This window comes from Geotrypetes seraphini, chromosome 5 (assembly GCF_902459505.1).
Source record: "Geotrypetes seraphini chromosome 5, aGeoSer1.1, whole genome shotgun sequence".
Lineage (NCBI taxonomy): Eukaryota > Metazoa > Chordata > Amphibia > Gymnophiona > Dermophiidae > Geotrypetes > Geotrypetes seraphini.
Genome location: NC_047088.1, coordinates 202,108,316 through 202,123,058, shown reverse-complemented (window position 1 = coordinate 202,123,058; position 14,743 = coordinate 202,108,316). Strand labels below are relative to the sequence as shown.

The 14,743-nt window shown below is 41.0% G+C and overlaps 1 protein-coding gene across 19 annotated transcripts in view; it reads left to right on the top strand.

Moving 5' to 3' along the window:
* Nucleotides 1-13,876, top strand: part of ERICH2 (glutamate rich 2) — a 120,334-nt gene extending 106,458 nt beyond the window's left edge. For all 19 annotated transcript variants that reach the window (XM_033947348.1, XM_033947340.1, XM_033947343.1 and 16 more), the window contains 2 exons: nt 3,310-3,381; nt 13,005-13,876. In XM_033947348.1, the coding sequence (XP_033803239.1) occupies nt 3,310-3,381; nt 13,005-13,192 (260 nt within the window). In that variant the 3' untranslated portion in view covers nt 13,193-13,876. The remainder of the gene's footprint in view (nt 1-3,309; nt 3,382-13,004) is intronic.
* The last annotated feature ends 867 nt before the right edge of the window (nt 13,877-14,743 follow it).

Sequence of the window (14,743 nt, the reverse complement as noted above, 5' to 3'; positions counted from 1 at the left end):
AAACAGTTTGCAGGAAGAGGAAAATAACCTATCAAATCCTTTGTCCTTCTACTAAAGAAAATTATTGAGATGATAACCTAATTTTCCTGTGCATGTTCAAGAGAGCTGTTAAAGTAGAACACATGGAGGGGCATAATCAAAAAAAACGTCTAAGTCCCCTTTTGGCCTAAGGCCTTAAACGTTGAAAGTAGAAGCAGGGAAAATGTCCATTATCAAAAAAAAACGTCCAAAAGGAGGTATTTTTTTATAATGGTCTGCCTCTATGTTCAGCTGTTTAAATGCCCAAACCACCACTATGTCCAAACTTATACCATATAATCAACCTAAAAAAAGCCTAAGCCCCAAACGTCCAAAACAAGGGCTTTTAGGTGAAGGAGGAGCATGTCCTTCACCTAAAAGCTGGATTTTGTAACCAATGTCTGTCAAAAACAACACTGGTTACAGAATCCACCCCCCCCCCCATGACATCAGGGCAAGAGGGAGCCCAAGCCCTCTTGCCTCGTGATCCCCAACCCCCACCGACAACATCGGGGCAAGAGGGAGCCCAAGCCCTCTTGCCCTGCGACACCCCGACCTTCCCTGACTTGATGGGGCAAGAGGGAGCCTAAGCCCTCTTGCCCCGCGATCCCCAAACCCCCCCCTCGACCCGAATCCATTGGGGCCAGGAAGGAGCCCAAGCCCTCCTAGCCCGGCGATCTCCCCCCTTCCCCCACCACACAATCCAGCCAGGCCCTCCTGGCCTGGCAATCTCCCCCCCTCCCACAACCACATGATCTGGCCAGGAGGGAGCCCAAGCCCTCCTGGCCCATGACCCCCTCTAACTCCCACCCCCCACTAAAATACGTGCAGGAGGGATCCCAGGCCCCAGGCAGGAGGGATGACAGCCCCCTGAACCCCTGACCAGCCCTCCGCCGACCCCACAACCCCCCCACCCCCCTTCCCCATACCTCAAAAAATGTTGGCCGGATGGACGAGTGCCAAGCCCGCCCGTCCGGCAGGCCAGCCAGCGCAGGAATGGGGCCAGATTGGCCCAGGTGGCTCAAACTCCACCCACAGGTGGGGCCTGAGGTGCCTGGGCCAACCAGAATAGGCCCGGGAGCCTTAGGCCCCTCCTGTGAGTGGGGCCCTAGGCACATGGACCCAACCCGGCCCATGTGCTTAAAGCCCCACCCACAGGAGGAGCCCTAAGGCTCCCGGACCTATTCTGGTTGGCCCAGGCACCTCAGGCCCCACCTGTGGGCGGGGTTTGAGCCACCTGGGCCAATCTGGCCCCATTCCTGCACTCGCTGGCCTGACGGACAGATGGACTTGGCACCCATCCATCCGGCCAACATTTTTTGAGGTACAGGGAAGGGGGTGGGGGTGGGGGGGGTCGTGGGATTTGCGGGGGGGGGGTTGCAGGTCAGCGGGGGGCCAGTCGGGGGTTCATGGTGGTGGTCATTGGGAGGGTTGTGTCGAGGGCAGGAGAGCCTGGGATCCCTCCTGCCTGTATTTTAGTGGGGTAGGGGGTTAGAGGGGGTCACGGGCCAGGAGGGCTTGGGCTCCCTCCTGGCCGGATCGTGTGGTGGGGTTGGGAAGGGGGAGATCGCCGGGCCAGGAGGGCTTGGGCTCCCTCCTGGCCCCAATGGAGGGGGGGGGAGTATGGGGATCGCGGGGCAAGAGAGCTTGGTCTCCCTCTTGCCCCATCGAGTCGGGGACGGTTGGGGTGCTGCAGGGCAAGAGGGCTTGGGCTCCCTCTTGCCCCGATCGTACTCAGCAAGGCCAGGAGGGCTTGGGCTCTCTCCTGGCCCGATCCCAAGTGCCGCGTTTGGCGCCACTTGGTGATATTGCTATTGCGGCAGGGGAGATAACCCATCTCTCCTGCCCTGATGGTTGCGGTGGAGGATGGGTAGGTTGCCGGGCCGCTGAGCTGATCACGCCAGCTGCTATCAGCTCAGCGGCCCCTTTTTTGGCACTTATACCTGTTTTGACTTGGTCTAAGTCAAAACGTATAAGTGCCGACTAGGCAACCTGTCAAATGTTTTAGTTATACGTGTTGTACGCCTAGGTGTAGGTCGGCCCATCTCCCGCCCACCGCCCGCCCTTTCCCCTCCTCTAAAAGCGCCTCTTTTCTCTCTGTGCGTTTAGATGCAGGGGAAAGGCCTAAGTTGGTTTTAGATATGTCTAAAACCAGCTTTGATTATGGGTACTTGGACGATCAGGCTTTTTGATCATCCAAGTAGCCATTTAGGCCACTTTTTAGACTTTTTTTTTTTTATTATTATTATGAGCCCCTTAATATTTTAGTTATGTTACTGTTCTCATTCCAATTATGTTACTGTTGTATTTGCTAGCATTGTCTTTTTGAATCTGTATTTGTTAATTTTAATAAAAAGTATTAAAATTGAGAAATTTAATTTAGGGGGGGCACTAGTTCCTTCTTTATGTCTTTTTTTTTTTTAGCTCCATTGGAACTAGCTCTGGGATTCTGGCACCATAAGTCTTCTGTTTTAATAGATTCACTCTTCTATTCTCCCTAATCTAATTATTTCAGCAGTGGTCCAAAGGCTACACTTCGTTTATCATGTGCCTCGAATTGCTGCCCTAAAGATAACCAATCACCAGAGCTCCTTTCTCACCAGTGATTGTGAATGTTACCTCCTTAAACTCTCTCTTAACTCAGTTCAGAAGGTCTATTCCTCCACATGGCAGCACAAAACAGTAAGAAAAAATTTTTAAAAACAGGAACTGGAACTGTGCTGAGAGAGTTTAAGACTGCAGAGCCATTCATGAAAAGCATTGGAGTGTACCTACTTGCAGTTTTCTACTGAGAGAATGAGAGCACTGTATGAATTTTTCAAAAAAGTACTGATATCTGCTTTGCTTTTGCAATTTTCTGTGCACAGCTTGTTTTTTCTGTTTGTTTGTTTTTATATTCTTAGGACTTCAGATTTACATTAAGAGAACCTGAAATTTTGGAGCAGCAGCTTTTCTCAAATTTATGTATTTGCCTGGGAGTTTTTCCTACTGCTTTCCCTCCCCGCCCCCCCCCCCCCCCCCCCCCAATTGCTGAGAGAAACCAGTACAGTTGAGTCTCCTGATTGGGTTATGACAGTTGAAGGAAGGTAACCCTGGAGCTTTGAGTTTTCTTCATTTAAAAAATGTTTATAGTGTGTTTGATTTCAGTCTTCCTCAATGTATGCAAACTTTATTTTGGTGATTTAGCACTTAACAGTGCCATTAAACCACTAAGCTGCTCAGCACAGTTTAATTTGATGTACATTTTTGTCTATAGTCTGGATATACTAATATATGTTGTTTAAATCTTAGTTCTTATATATGAACCAGAAAATCCTGAAGCCAAACAGTTTTTACCACTTATTGAAAAGAAGTTGCTGATGGGTAAGTTTGAAAATTTCAAGTTTTTGTAAAATGTGTTGATATTATTCTGAAGAAAAAAATCCTTAAAACATCTGTTTTTCTACATTGTTGCTCTTTAAATTATATATATTTGCAAATATGAGTTTAATTGTAGAATAAATAATAATAAATATATAGACAAAATGGGGTCAATGTTCAAAGGCTTAGGCAGAAGATGTACGTATAATGAGAGGTTATGGAAGATTCATTGACTTGGGGTCCTAAGGCAGAAGGTCTTTGGCTCAAGCATCCCAGGTCAGATTCCCTTTGGCTTGGGGATCTCAGGTCTCCTGGGGCTGGGAATTCCCAATTCAGGATCATTTTTCCACTGGTTCTCACCTTGGGAAGTCAGGTCTTGGGTTATTTTTGTTTTAATATCCATTTATTTCCAAAAAGTAAATGGAAACTAAAAGCGCAGTAGTTAAAGCTACAGCCTCAGCACCCTGAGGTTATGGGTTCAAACCCATGCTGCTCCTTGTGACCCTGGGCAAGACACTTAATCCCCTCCCCCATTGCCCCAGGTACATAGATAGATTGTGAGCCCGCCAGGACAGACAGGGAAAAATGCTTGAGTACCTGAATAAATTCATGTAAACTGTTCTGATCTCCCCTGGGAGAACAGTACAAAAAGTTGAATGAATGAATAGATAAATCAGTTCCAGGACTGAAGTTCAAGAATCAGTGCTGAAAGGTAAAATAATACTTTAGCACACTTTCCTGCACTGTAATTCCATATACAGGCTTTTTCTATGCACTTAAATTGAATGTGTGCTAGACAAATATTTTTTAGCACTGAAATCTGTATTAAGTATCAGGGTAAAACTGATGCTGAAGAATGCATGTTAAAGTTAGCATACTTTATTCTCCAAGACTATAGTTTTGAAACTAGATGCTTTATTTGAAAGTTAATTTATAACATTTTCTTTATTATAATGACATAAAGATCTGTTTCATGCTTATTGTAGCAGTTCTGAAAAACCCGACTTGCAAGATGTCTCTTTAGGACAAGATATGGAAACACTTCAAGGAACAAGCTAGCTTCTTAACTTCTGTTTGAACAATAATAATAATAATAATAACAGTTTATATACCGCAGGACCGTGAAGTTCTATGTGGTTTACAATGATTAAACATGCTACAAATTGAGTAGAACGAACAAAGTTAGAAGTTAGTGACTAACAGTTCTAGAAATCAGTTGTTGTGGGAAAGGTTGTGCAGATCAGCTACCTAAGTACTTCAGGAATAGATATATTTTGAGGTGTCTCCTAAATTCCCCATAGTTATTAGCATGCATAAGCAATTGTTCTAGATCAGGGGTAGGGAACTCCGGTCTTCGAGAGCCGTATTCCAGTCAGGTTTTCAGGATTTCCCCAATGAATATGCATGAGTTCTATTTGCATGCACTGCTTTCAATGCATATTCATTAGGAAAATCCTGAAAACCCGACTGGACTTCAGCTCTCGAGGACTGGAGTTCCCTACTCCTGTTCTAGATCTTTGCTTATCACCTCAGAAAACTGAATCAAACATCATATAACTTGTTGTCAGTTGTTGATAGAATCTGGTTGATAGTGTTCTGTGTTGTCTTCCAGTAAGAGCATAAAAATGTGCCTTCACTTTGTGGCACAATATAATGGCAGATTTCTTTGTTTTCATTTTCAGTCCAGAAAACACTCCTCGTGTAATTCAGGCATCATTCTGGCTTAACCTGTATCTTAATAGACTATCATAAGAAAGAGGTTCTCAGATACCCTGAAAATATACTTCCACCTACACAGAAAATACATTTTTTGCCTGGCGGTTCAGGTCAGCTGGACATGTGGAAAATTTGGAAGGTCCAATAGTGGTGGAGCTTTCCTGTGACAGTTTGAATATTACAGTTTTATTGGAGAGATCTCAGGAAGACAAAGAGGGGCATAATCAAAAAAACTGTCTAAGTCCCTTTTTTTTTTTTTAATTTCTTTATTCTTTTTCAAACTTACATCAAGTGCACAAAAAGAACAACATGAAATACTATCGTATAACACTTGAACATCATACATTATATTCTTAATATGTAAATTAATTAAAAACCCTCCCCCCTCCCATCTTTCTATACAATCATTAAAACTATCATATTCCTTCAAAATTTTAATTTTGCTACATCTTATCTTCCAATCTCCCCACCCCCCCTATGTATATTATCAAAGAAAAATGATGCCTATTCACTACAAAAATCAACCATCGGTCTCCATATCTTTAAAAAATTTTTATAACTTCCTTTCTGTATTGCAATTGCTCTTTCCATCTTGTAAATATGACACAGGGAATTCCACCAAAACGTATAATTGAGATTACTATAATTTGCCTTAAACATTGAAAGCAGAAGCAGGGAAAGTGTCCATAACCAAAACAAACGTCCTTGTTTTGATAATGGCCTGCCTCTACATTCAGCTGTTTAAATTCCCAGACCACCACTACGTCTACACTTGTACCCAAACGACGTCTACACTTATACCCCATAATGAACCAAAAAAACGCCTAAGCCCCAAACATCCAACACAAGGGCTGTTAGGCGAAGGAGGTGTCAGTCCTTCGCCTAAAAGCTGGAGTCTGTAACCGGTGTCTGTCAAAAACAACTCCGGTTACAGAATCCACCCCAACCCCCCCCCCCCCCCCCAGCCACCCGCGGCACCCCGCGACAACATCGGGCCAGGAGAGAGCCCAAGCCCTCCTGGCCCCAGTGATCCGCAAACCCCCCCCCCCCCCTCCCCACCGATTACGTTCGGGGCAGGAGGGAGCCCATTTGGAGTATTGTGTTCAATTCTGGAGACCACACTACCGGAAAGACGTGCTGTGAATTGAGTCAGTTCAGCGAATGGCCACCAGGATGGTCTTGGGGCTCAGGGATCTCACGTATGAAGAAAGGCTAAATAAATTGCAACTGTACTCACTTGAGGAACGAAGAGAGAGGGGAGACATGATTGAGACGTTTAAGTATATCACGGGCCGTATCGAGGTGCAAGATAATATCTTCTGTCTTAGAGGACCCTCGACCACCAGAAGGCATCCGCTGAAAATCATGGGAGGGAAGTTTCATGGTGATTCCAGAAAGTACTTCTTCACCGAAAGGGTGGTCGATCATTGGAACGAACTACCTCTGCAGGTGATTGAAGCCAACAGCGTGTCAGATTTTAAAAGAAAATGGGATACTCACGTGGGATCTCTAGGGGAGTAAAGTCAGGGGGGTGAGTCATTAGAGTGGGTAGACTTGATGGGCTATGGCCCTTTTCTGCCATCATTTTTTATGTTTCTATGTAATCTAGCTAAAGTACCTGATAAACTAAAAATATGTAATAACAACATATAATACATTTCCAAGATCAAAAATCAAAAAGATAGAAAATAGAAATAATGAAAGAAGATAAAAAATTAAAAATAAAACAAATTTAAGAAATAGAAAAGTCTCTGAAGCAGCCTGATAGCAAACAGTCATATTTTAGTGCAGGTCTTAATACAACTCCCAGCATAGCACACTTCACAGATCCATCACTGGCAGAGCTTGAGAGCATCAAAGAAATTAACATTTCTAAAACATATCTACTAAAACTGTTATATGAAATAAATAAACTCAAATCAACACGAATCAGTACAAATTAATACAAATTAAGGCAGATTGCGGTTCCCATTCCATTATTAAATTCGGGAGAGCCATTTGAAAAAAAATGTGCTTTTAGATGTCTCTTAAAATTTTGAAATGATTCTTCCTTCCTTAATTCTACTGGTAAATTGTTCCACAATATTGGAACCAAGTAGAAAAATGCACCATTTCTGGTTGAGGCAAGGTGAGCCTTTGAGATATGGGGAACAGCTACTCTATTGTCATTTAAAGATCTCAATGAGCAACTAGATTAGAGAGATATAATGGTTATAACTCAAATAATGTGCCAGCATCAGGATTTTAAATTTATTTCTAAATTCCATTGGTAACCAATGGAATTTCAAATATAATGGAGTTACATGATCATAGATGGGTGCGCGACCTAACAGCTGAATTGCCGCATTTTGTACTGTTTGTAAACATTTCATCTTCATTGGATCATCGAGCATTGTTGTCTGTCTGTATATAAACATTTATGCATCGACATTCTTCTTTACATCGAGGATCTGAAATGAGTTATCGAAGATTTTCATATGGGACCAGCCAACTCACCGGGAGCAGAAGAATGAACTCTGCAGGCGTGGGAGCGCACTCCGCCCCTTCCCCCGATGCTCCACCGCTGAGCTAGTTGGAAGGCTCAGCGGCAATGAGTTAATTTAATTTATTTTAAGTTTCTTTTCTTTTGTGGGACCAGCCGACTCACCGGGAGCAGAGGAAGGAACTCTGCAGGCGTGGGAGCGCACTCCGCCCCTTCCCCCGATGCTCCACCGCTGAGCCAATAAAAGGCTCAGCACCTAACGGTGCATAGTCATTCGGTGCGCCATCTAAGGTGCACGTCAAAAGCGCCTTAGCGAGCACCTTTGTGAAGCGACCAAAACGAAACCCTCTCAAGCCTGCCTAACCGGCCCTCACGAAACCACACTCCAACACTATCCATATGCAAACCCACCAATCTCTGTGCCACAATGAAAACTACACCACAAAAATACCAAGCTATCCTACTGATCACCCTAATCCTAACCAACTGGAAGGTAATAGCAAACAACATCTTCCCAATTCCAACTATATCAAACCACAGGGAAATCACCCACACAACCAGATGACTCACAATAGACAGAAACACAAACCATCAGAACTATACTTACCAACCCACCACACAAACTTCAAGAAGAAGACCGACAAACCCCTACCAAGACCAAAACGCAATCTCACCAAAGATCTCTCATCTACCTGAAAATTACTAAAATAACACAATCAGACTACACCACTCTCACTTGTGTATACGTAAACATCAGAGCCATAGGCTCCAAGACAGAACGCATAAAAAATTGGATAGAAGAAGAAAACATAGATTGCCTCTTCTTTACAGAAACTTGGCTTACCTCAGATTCAGACCCCAGAATAACAGAGGTCTTCCCTAAAAGATACAAAATAATAGTGGTCTGTAGAGAGAACAAAAGAGGAGGAGGAATTGCCATCATAGCCAAAACCACATTAGACCTAAAATACAAGACAGAACAACTACCCCATACATGGATCTTCTAGCTTGCCAAATCTCAAGCACATCACTCAAAGGAACACTAGCATGCATGCTCTGCTACATAACTCCAGGAAATTGGAACATAGCAAAACCAAAATTTGAAGATTTCATATTCCGAAACTCATTAACGACAACCTAAAACTTAATTCTAAGAGACCTAAACCTCCACCTTGAAAACAAAGCCAACAAACAAGTTGAAAACCTACTATCATACCTCGAGGCTTTAACATACAAGATATTAGACCCTCAAGCCACACATGAAAAAGGACACCAACTCGACATAACAGCCTACATGTCCCAACAGCCCTCTCAACCAGAAATCATACATCAAACGGATACTGGTACCGCTCCATCTGGGTCTGACCACTATATGTACTCCTCCAAAATCAACTGGACCACAAACAAAAACAAACTAATTGCACAGAAAATAACATACAACACATCGAACCCACCAAATTCTGGACAAAAACAGATATCATAATCCAAGACTACAACCCCAAAGACTTCATCTCACAATGGAGACAGCTAAGTAAAGCAACCTTAGATGAGCTAGCCCCAGAACAACCCAAAACCAGAATCCACAGAAAATCAAACAAATGGTTCGACAACAAACTACTCCAACTCAAAAGGCAATGCAGAAAGAAAATGGAGAAAAAGTAACCAAGATTCCATGAAAAAAGTATGGAGCACACTACACCAAAAATACAAACAAAAGCTGAAAGAAAAAGAAAAACATACTACACAAAACAAATAGGAGAAGGATCCAAAGACACAAAAAAGCTATTCCAGTTACTAAAAGAACTCACAGACACCACACCATATCTAACCAATAACAACTCCCCATCTCCCTCAGCCACCTTATTAGCCACATTCTTCAAAAATAAGATCACAAATATTAGAGCCACATTTAATGGAACACCTACTCACCTAGAAGAGATTTCAACTCTCCCCAAAGAAAAAAAAATCAGTAGCAGTAGACAGAACCTGGTCCCACTTCTCACCTATACAGTGGTCAGACTTCAACAAGCTATACAACAAATACAGTCACGCAGCCTGTGACCTTAACCATTGCCCACCATACCTATTGAAAACCTCCACTACACTATTCCACACCCTACTCCTACAATGGATACAAATTCGACTCACAGATGGACAGTTCCCACAAGACCTCAGCGAAATCAGCATTACTCCGATCCTAAAGGACCACAAAGGCTACGGACCAACTTTCAAACTACAGACCCATTGCCTCAATCCCACTTTACGTTAAGCTGATGGAAGGCCTCGTTGCTAAAGCCCTAAACGTCTACCTAGAAAACCACAACCTACTCCACCCCACACAGTCTGGTTTCAGAACCAACTATAGCACTGAGACCCTACTAGGAACACTCATGGACATCACAAGACAACACCTCAGCACAGGCAAAAAAAATGCTGATCATACAACTAGACCTCTCAGCAGCCTTTGATCTAGTTGACCATGACATCCTTCTACAAACTCTAGACTCAGTAGGAATTACTGGAAAGGTATTAACATGGTTCAAAGGAGTCCTACAAACCAGAACTTATAGAGTCAAAACAAAGAAAAATCAGAACCATGGTCCAACCCATGTGGAGTTCCCCAAGGATCTCCCATCTCTCCCACACTCTTCAACCTATACATTGCCTCCCTAAGTTCATACCTAGACAAACTAGGCATTACCTCCTACAGCTATGCAGATGACATCACCATACTACTCCCCTTCGACCAACTTGAGCCCTCCATAGTAGGAACAATACACAGAACACTTGAAACAGTAGCAACATGGATGAAAACACACAAACTAAAACTTAACCCTGACAAAACAAACTTCATCCTCCTAGAAAACAACAGAGCCCCTACCTTGACCAACCTAATGATAAACTCGATCTCATTCCCCATTCAACCCACACTAAAACTCCTCGGAGTGATAATAGACAGGAGATGTACCATGCAACCACAAATCAACAAAATAATAAAAACATCATTTACAACTATGAGAAACCTAAGACAAGTATGAAAATTCTTCGACAGAAAACAATTCCAACTCGTGGTTCAATCTCTGATCCTTGGCCTAATTGACTACTGCAACATACTATATCTCACCTGCCCAGCAACCGCAATAAAACAGTTTCAAACAATACAAAACACAGCCCTTAGACTTATCTACTCACTGAAAAAACACGACCATATCACAGAGGCGTACCATGACTCACACTGGCTCCCAATACATGCCAGAGTGCACTTCAAATTCCACTGCTTATTATTCAAATCTATAAATCACAGGTGTCAAAGTCGGTCCTCGAGGGCCGGAATCCAGTCGGGTTTTCAGGATTTCCCCAATGAATATGCATGAGATCTATGTGCATGCACTGCTTTCAATGCATATTCATTGGGGAAATCCTGAAAACCCGACTGGATTACGGCCCTCGAGGAGGGACTTTGACACCCCTGCTATAAATGGAGACAGCCCCACCTGCTGGAACAATAGACTAACTCAATCCACTTCAACCAGATACAGGAGAACCCACACAATATTCACACACACACCAACCAAATATGTCAAATGAAGAAAAATGTATGACAACCTGCTGGCCACCAGAGCAGCGAAAATAGACTGACAACTCACCAATTTTCTGACTTTGACCACAGACTACAAAACCTTGAAAAAAGAAACAAAAACCCTACTCTTCAAAAAATACATAAAACCAATATAATACAACCAAACATACTCTGAACTCCTCCTTGCAATACCAAGTACTCATCAGCAAACCAGAAAATGTTCAAACTATTCCCTAAATACTTCTTACTACCTTAACAATATGTACTTCTTAATACCTTATTTAATTCTTATGTAATCCGCCTTGAACCGCAAGGTAAAGGGGGAATAAAAATCACTAATGTAATGTAATGTAAAAAAGCTTTATATCAAAAATTTAAATTCACCTTTAGCCATGACACAGCATTCCATCTCAAGTTTCTTAAGGTATCTCTTGCAACCAGTGATTAAGGATACATTTCTTTCCTACTATTGTACTTAATAATAATTTGGGCCTCTCCTGGTTGAATTATTTAAAGATGTTGTACTCAGATGCTCATTGTTTTACAATATTTTATACTGCTTTTGCATCTTCTAAAATTACTTTTTGACAGTTTTCAACTGTTTACAAATTACTTAATTCATAAAGGCACATAAATTACTATAGAAATCTTAAATCACAGCACTTACTATAACAATAGTTTCACATTAAATGCCCCACTGATCTTCAAAAACACCGAGATCTTATCTCATCAGACCTCAGCAGCGTCACTCATAACAATTATCTCTCAAATTATGAGTATATTCAAAGCCAGCCTCCTCATCGATCTATTAATAATACTTTTCATTCATAGTATCAATCTTTAAGTTATAAAAACTTCAAATTATTTAAATATTGATCATTTTCAAAAAAGTACTCATCTCTATATATTTTTAGGGACTCTGACATGAATTCATGTTTTGCTTAACATTGTTTCAAGGAGCTTCCCCTAAAAAACAACAACCCATTGTTAATGGTTATCCTCCAACACAGATTAAACATACCTCGTATAGCTATCAAAAGCATTGTATTTTAAACAAGTACAGTATACCCCCACAAATTCGCAATTTGCGGACTCAGTCATTAGCAGTGTTTTCTGACTTCCTCTTTCAATCAGAAAACACTGCGAATGCCTGACCAATGGAAAAGCTCTCTTACCAGTTCCACAAAGCCAGCCTTCACTTTCCCAACCTGTGGTCTTCCCTCGCTTCAGCATTCACCTGCGGACTCGTAAGGGAATGGTGTGCGCGAGCTTGGTGAGTCTGACTGCAGTGAATGCCGGGACAGGAGGAGGAGGGAGGGTGCCAATTACAGTACTCTTCCAATATTTGTGGTTTTTCCAACATTCGTGGTCACTCCACGAACGTAACCCCCGTGAAATTCAGGGGAGTAGTGTACTAACCATTCATAACACCCCAATATACTTAACATTCTCTTTAAGATGGTGACGGCATCATCCTACTTCCTAGATATCCATTTACATCAAGTTTCAAGTGTATTATAAATTTGATTAATCGCTTATTCAAAATATTAAGTGATGTACAAAACAGTAAAATTACAAATTTCTGGGGGAAACAAAACAAACAAATAAGACTAACCTGACAAAACATCATGTGAAAATTCTAGCCATTCAGAGAACCCATACTCACACCCCTATTCTCACTTCACAACAATAACATACATTCCAACTCTGCATTCAAGCCACAAGGATTTACAGAATTAAGCTTATAAATCCACCTTTGTTCCCTATAATTTAAATTTTTTACAAATTACTTAAAGCATATTTGTTTTTTGTTTTATTTTTGGGTTTGGTTTTTTTTCTATTTTTCAGAAGAAACTGAACAGAATCCTGGTGATGAAAATGATGAAGAAACAGATGATGACAGCAGTGATGAAACAGATGACACCACCAGTGATGAAAGTGAAAGTGAAGAAGACTCAGAGGAAACATCTGATGAATTAAGTGAACAGGAAGGAGGGGCCGGAAACTTCATCAAGCACAACCTCCTGGGTTGGTAAATTTGATAGCAAGTTTTGATCATCTACATGGCCTCATTTGTCATGTTTTATACAAATAGGTTGTACCATTTAAGTAGCTTTATCACCTGTATTTTTTATCAACTGGAGAAAGGCACCTTTGGAGTCTGGAAAGCTTGTATAAAACAATATGTCTGTATGATTCTAATGTTGGACCAATAAAAGGGTATCAGAAATTGCAAAACAAAATAATCCAGTTCTTCTGAGACTTGGATTACCTTCATAAGTAGCTCACTTGAATTATTAGCCTACTACTGAATTAATCAAATATTTTGCTATTTGTTTATCTATATTGTGTGTTAAAGCTTTGTGGTATTTTTCCCTTTTTTTTTTTGAAGTGGAAATTATCATACAAAACAATGTTAGTTAGAAAAAAAACTTTTAAGCATTGACACCAGAGTACTTTTTGTGCAAAAATGTATAGCTGCTTGTAGTAAATTATATTATGTGATCACCAATGTTTTGTTTTGTCATTTTATATTCTCATAGATTTTATAAATGTGACAAATTTGCATTGCACTAACATTTTATAGATGTAATAATTTTAGATTTTTTGGTATTTTCTGCATCTTTTATTGTTGCATTTACTGCTTTTTAGATATATGGCAAGTACTACAAAATATGGGTAAATGTTCTGAAAAAAATTTATAAATAAAGCTTTAGCAATTCCAAGATGTTAACTTTGTCTTTTGTCTACCAAAAGTTTTCATAGTGATATGGTAACAAATTATTTTGTATCAACTTAATATTTTTTAAAAATCTGTTAATATGTTGCCACATTCTTCTGTTTACCAAGCATTTTCTTTCTTGAGACTAGTGCTCATAAGCCTTGAGATAGAAGTTCTTCAGGAGTTGATAGTAAACTGTTACAGAAAGGGTTCTCTACACCTGTCATTAATAGCCAAGTTTTCAGAATTTGTATACCTTTATTCCACATACTGGATACATTTGCAGTTTTATTACTCTGAAAATAAGAACTGTTTACATCCCTTAGAGCAGTGTTTTTCAACCTTTTTTGGGCAAAGGCACACTTGTTTCATGAAAAAAATCACGAGGCACACCACCATTAGAAAATGTTAAAAAATTTAACTCTGTGCCTATATTGACTATATATAAAGTAATTCTCTTGAATAGGAATCAAATAAACACAAAGAAAGTATTTTATAATTACTTTATTATGAAATATTAAGTAAACAGAATAGTGAAAAATTATAAAATACTTTATTCAGTGCGAAACCTGGGCCTGTTTGGCTGAACACAAAGCTGATATTCTGGCTGGAATCGAAGAAAGACACACACGTAGCTCTTCGTCAACAGCTCTCAGTCTCTCTCCGTATTTGGTTTTTATAGCATACAAAAATAGACAAATATACCCTCCATCCTTTTTATTAAACCACAATAGCAGTTTTTAGCGCAGGGAGCTGCGCTGAATGCCCAGCGCTGCTCTTGACGCTCATAGGCTCCCTGCGCTAAAAACCACTATTGCGGTTTAGTAAAAGGTGGCCATATTATAAAATATAGACAGCAGATATA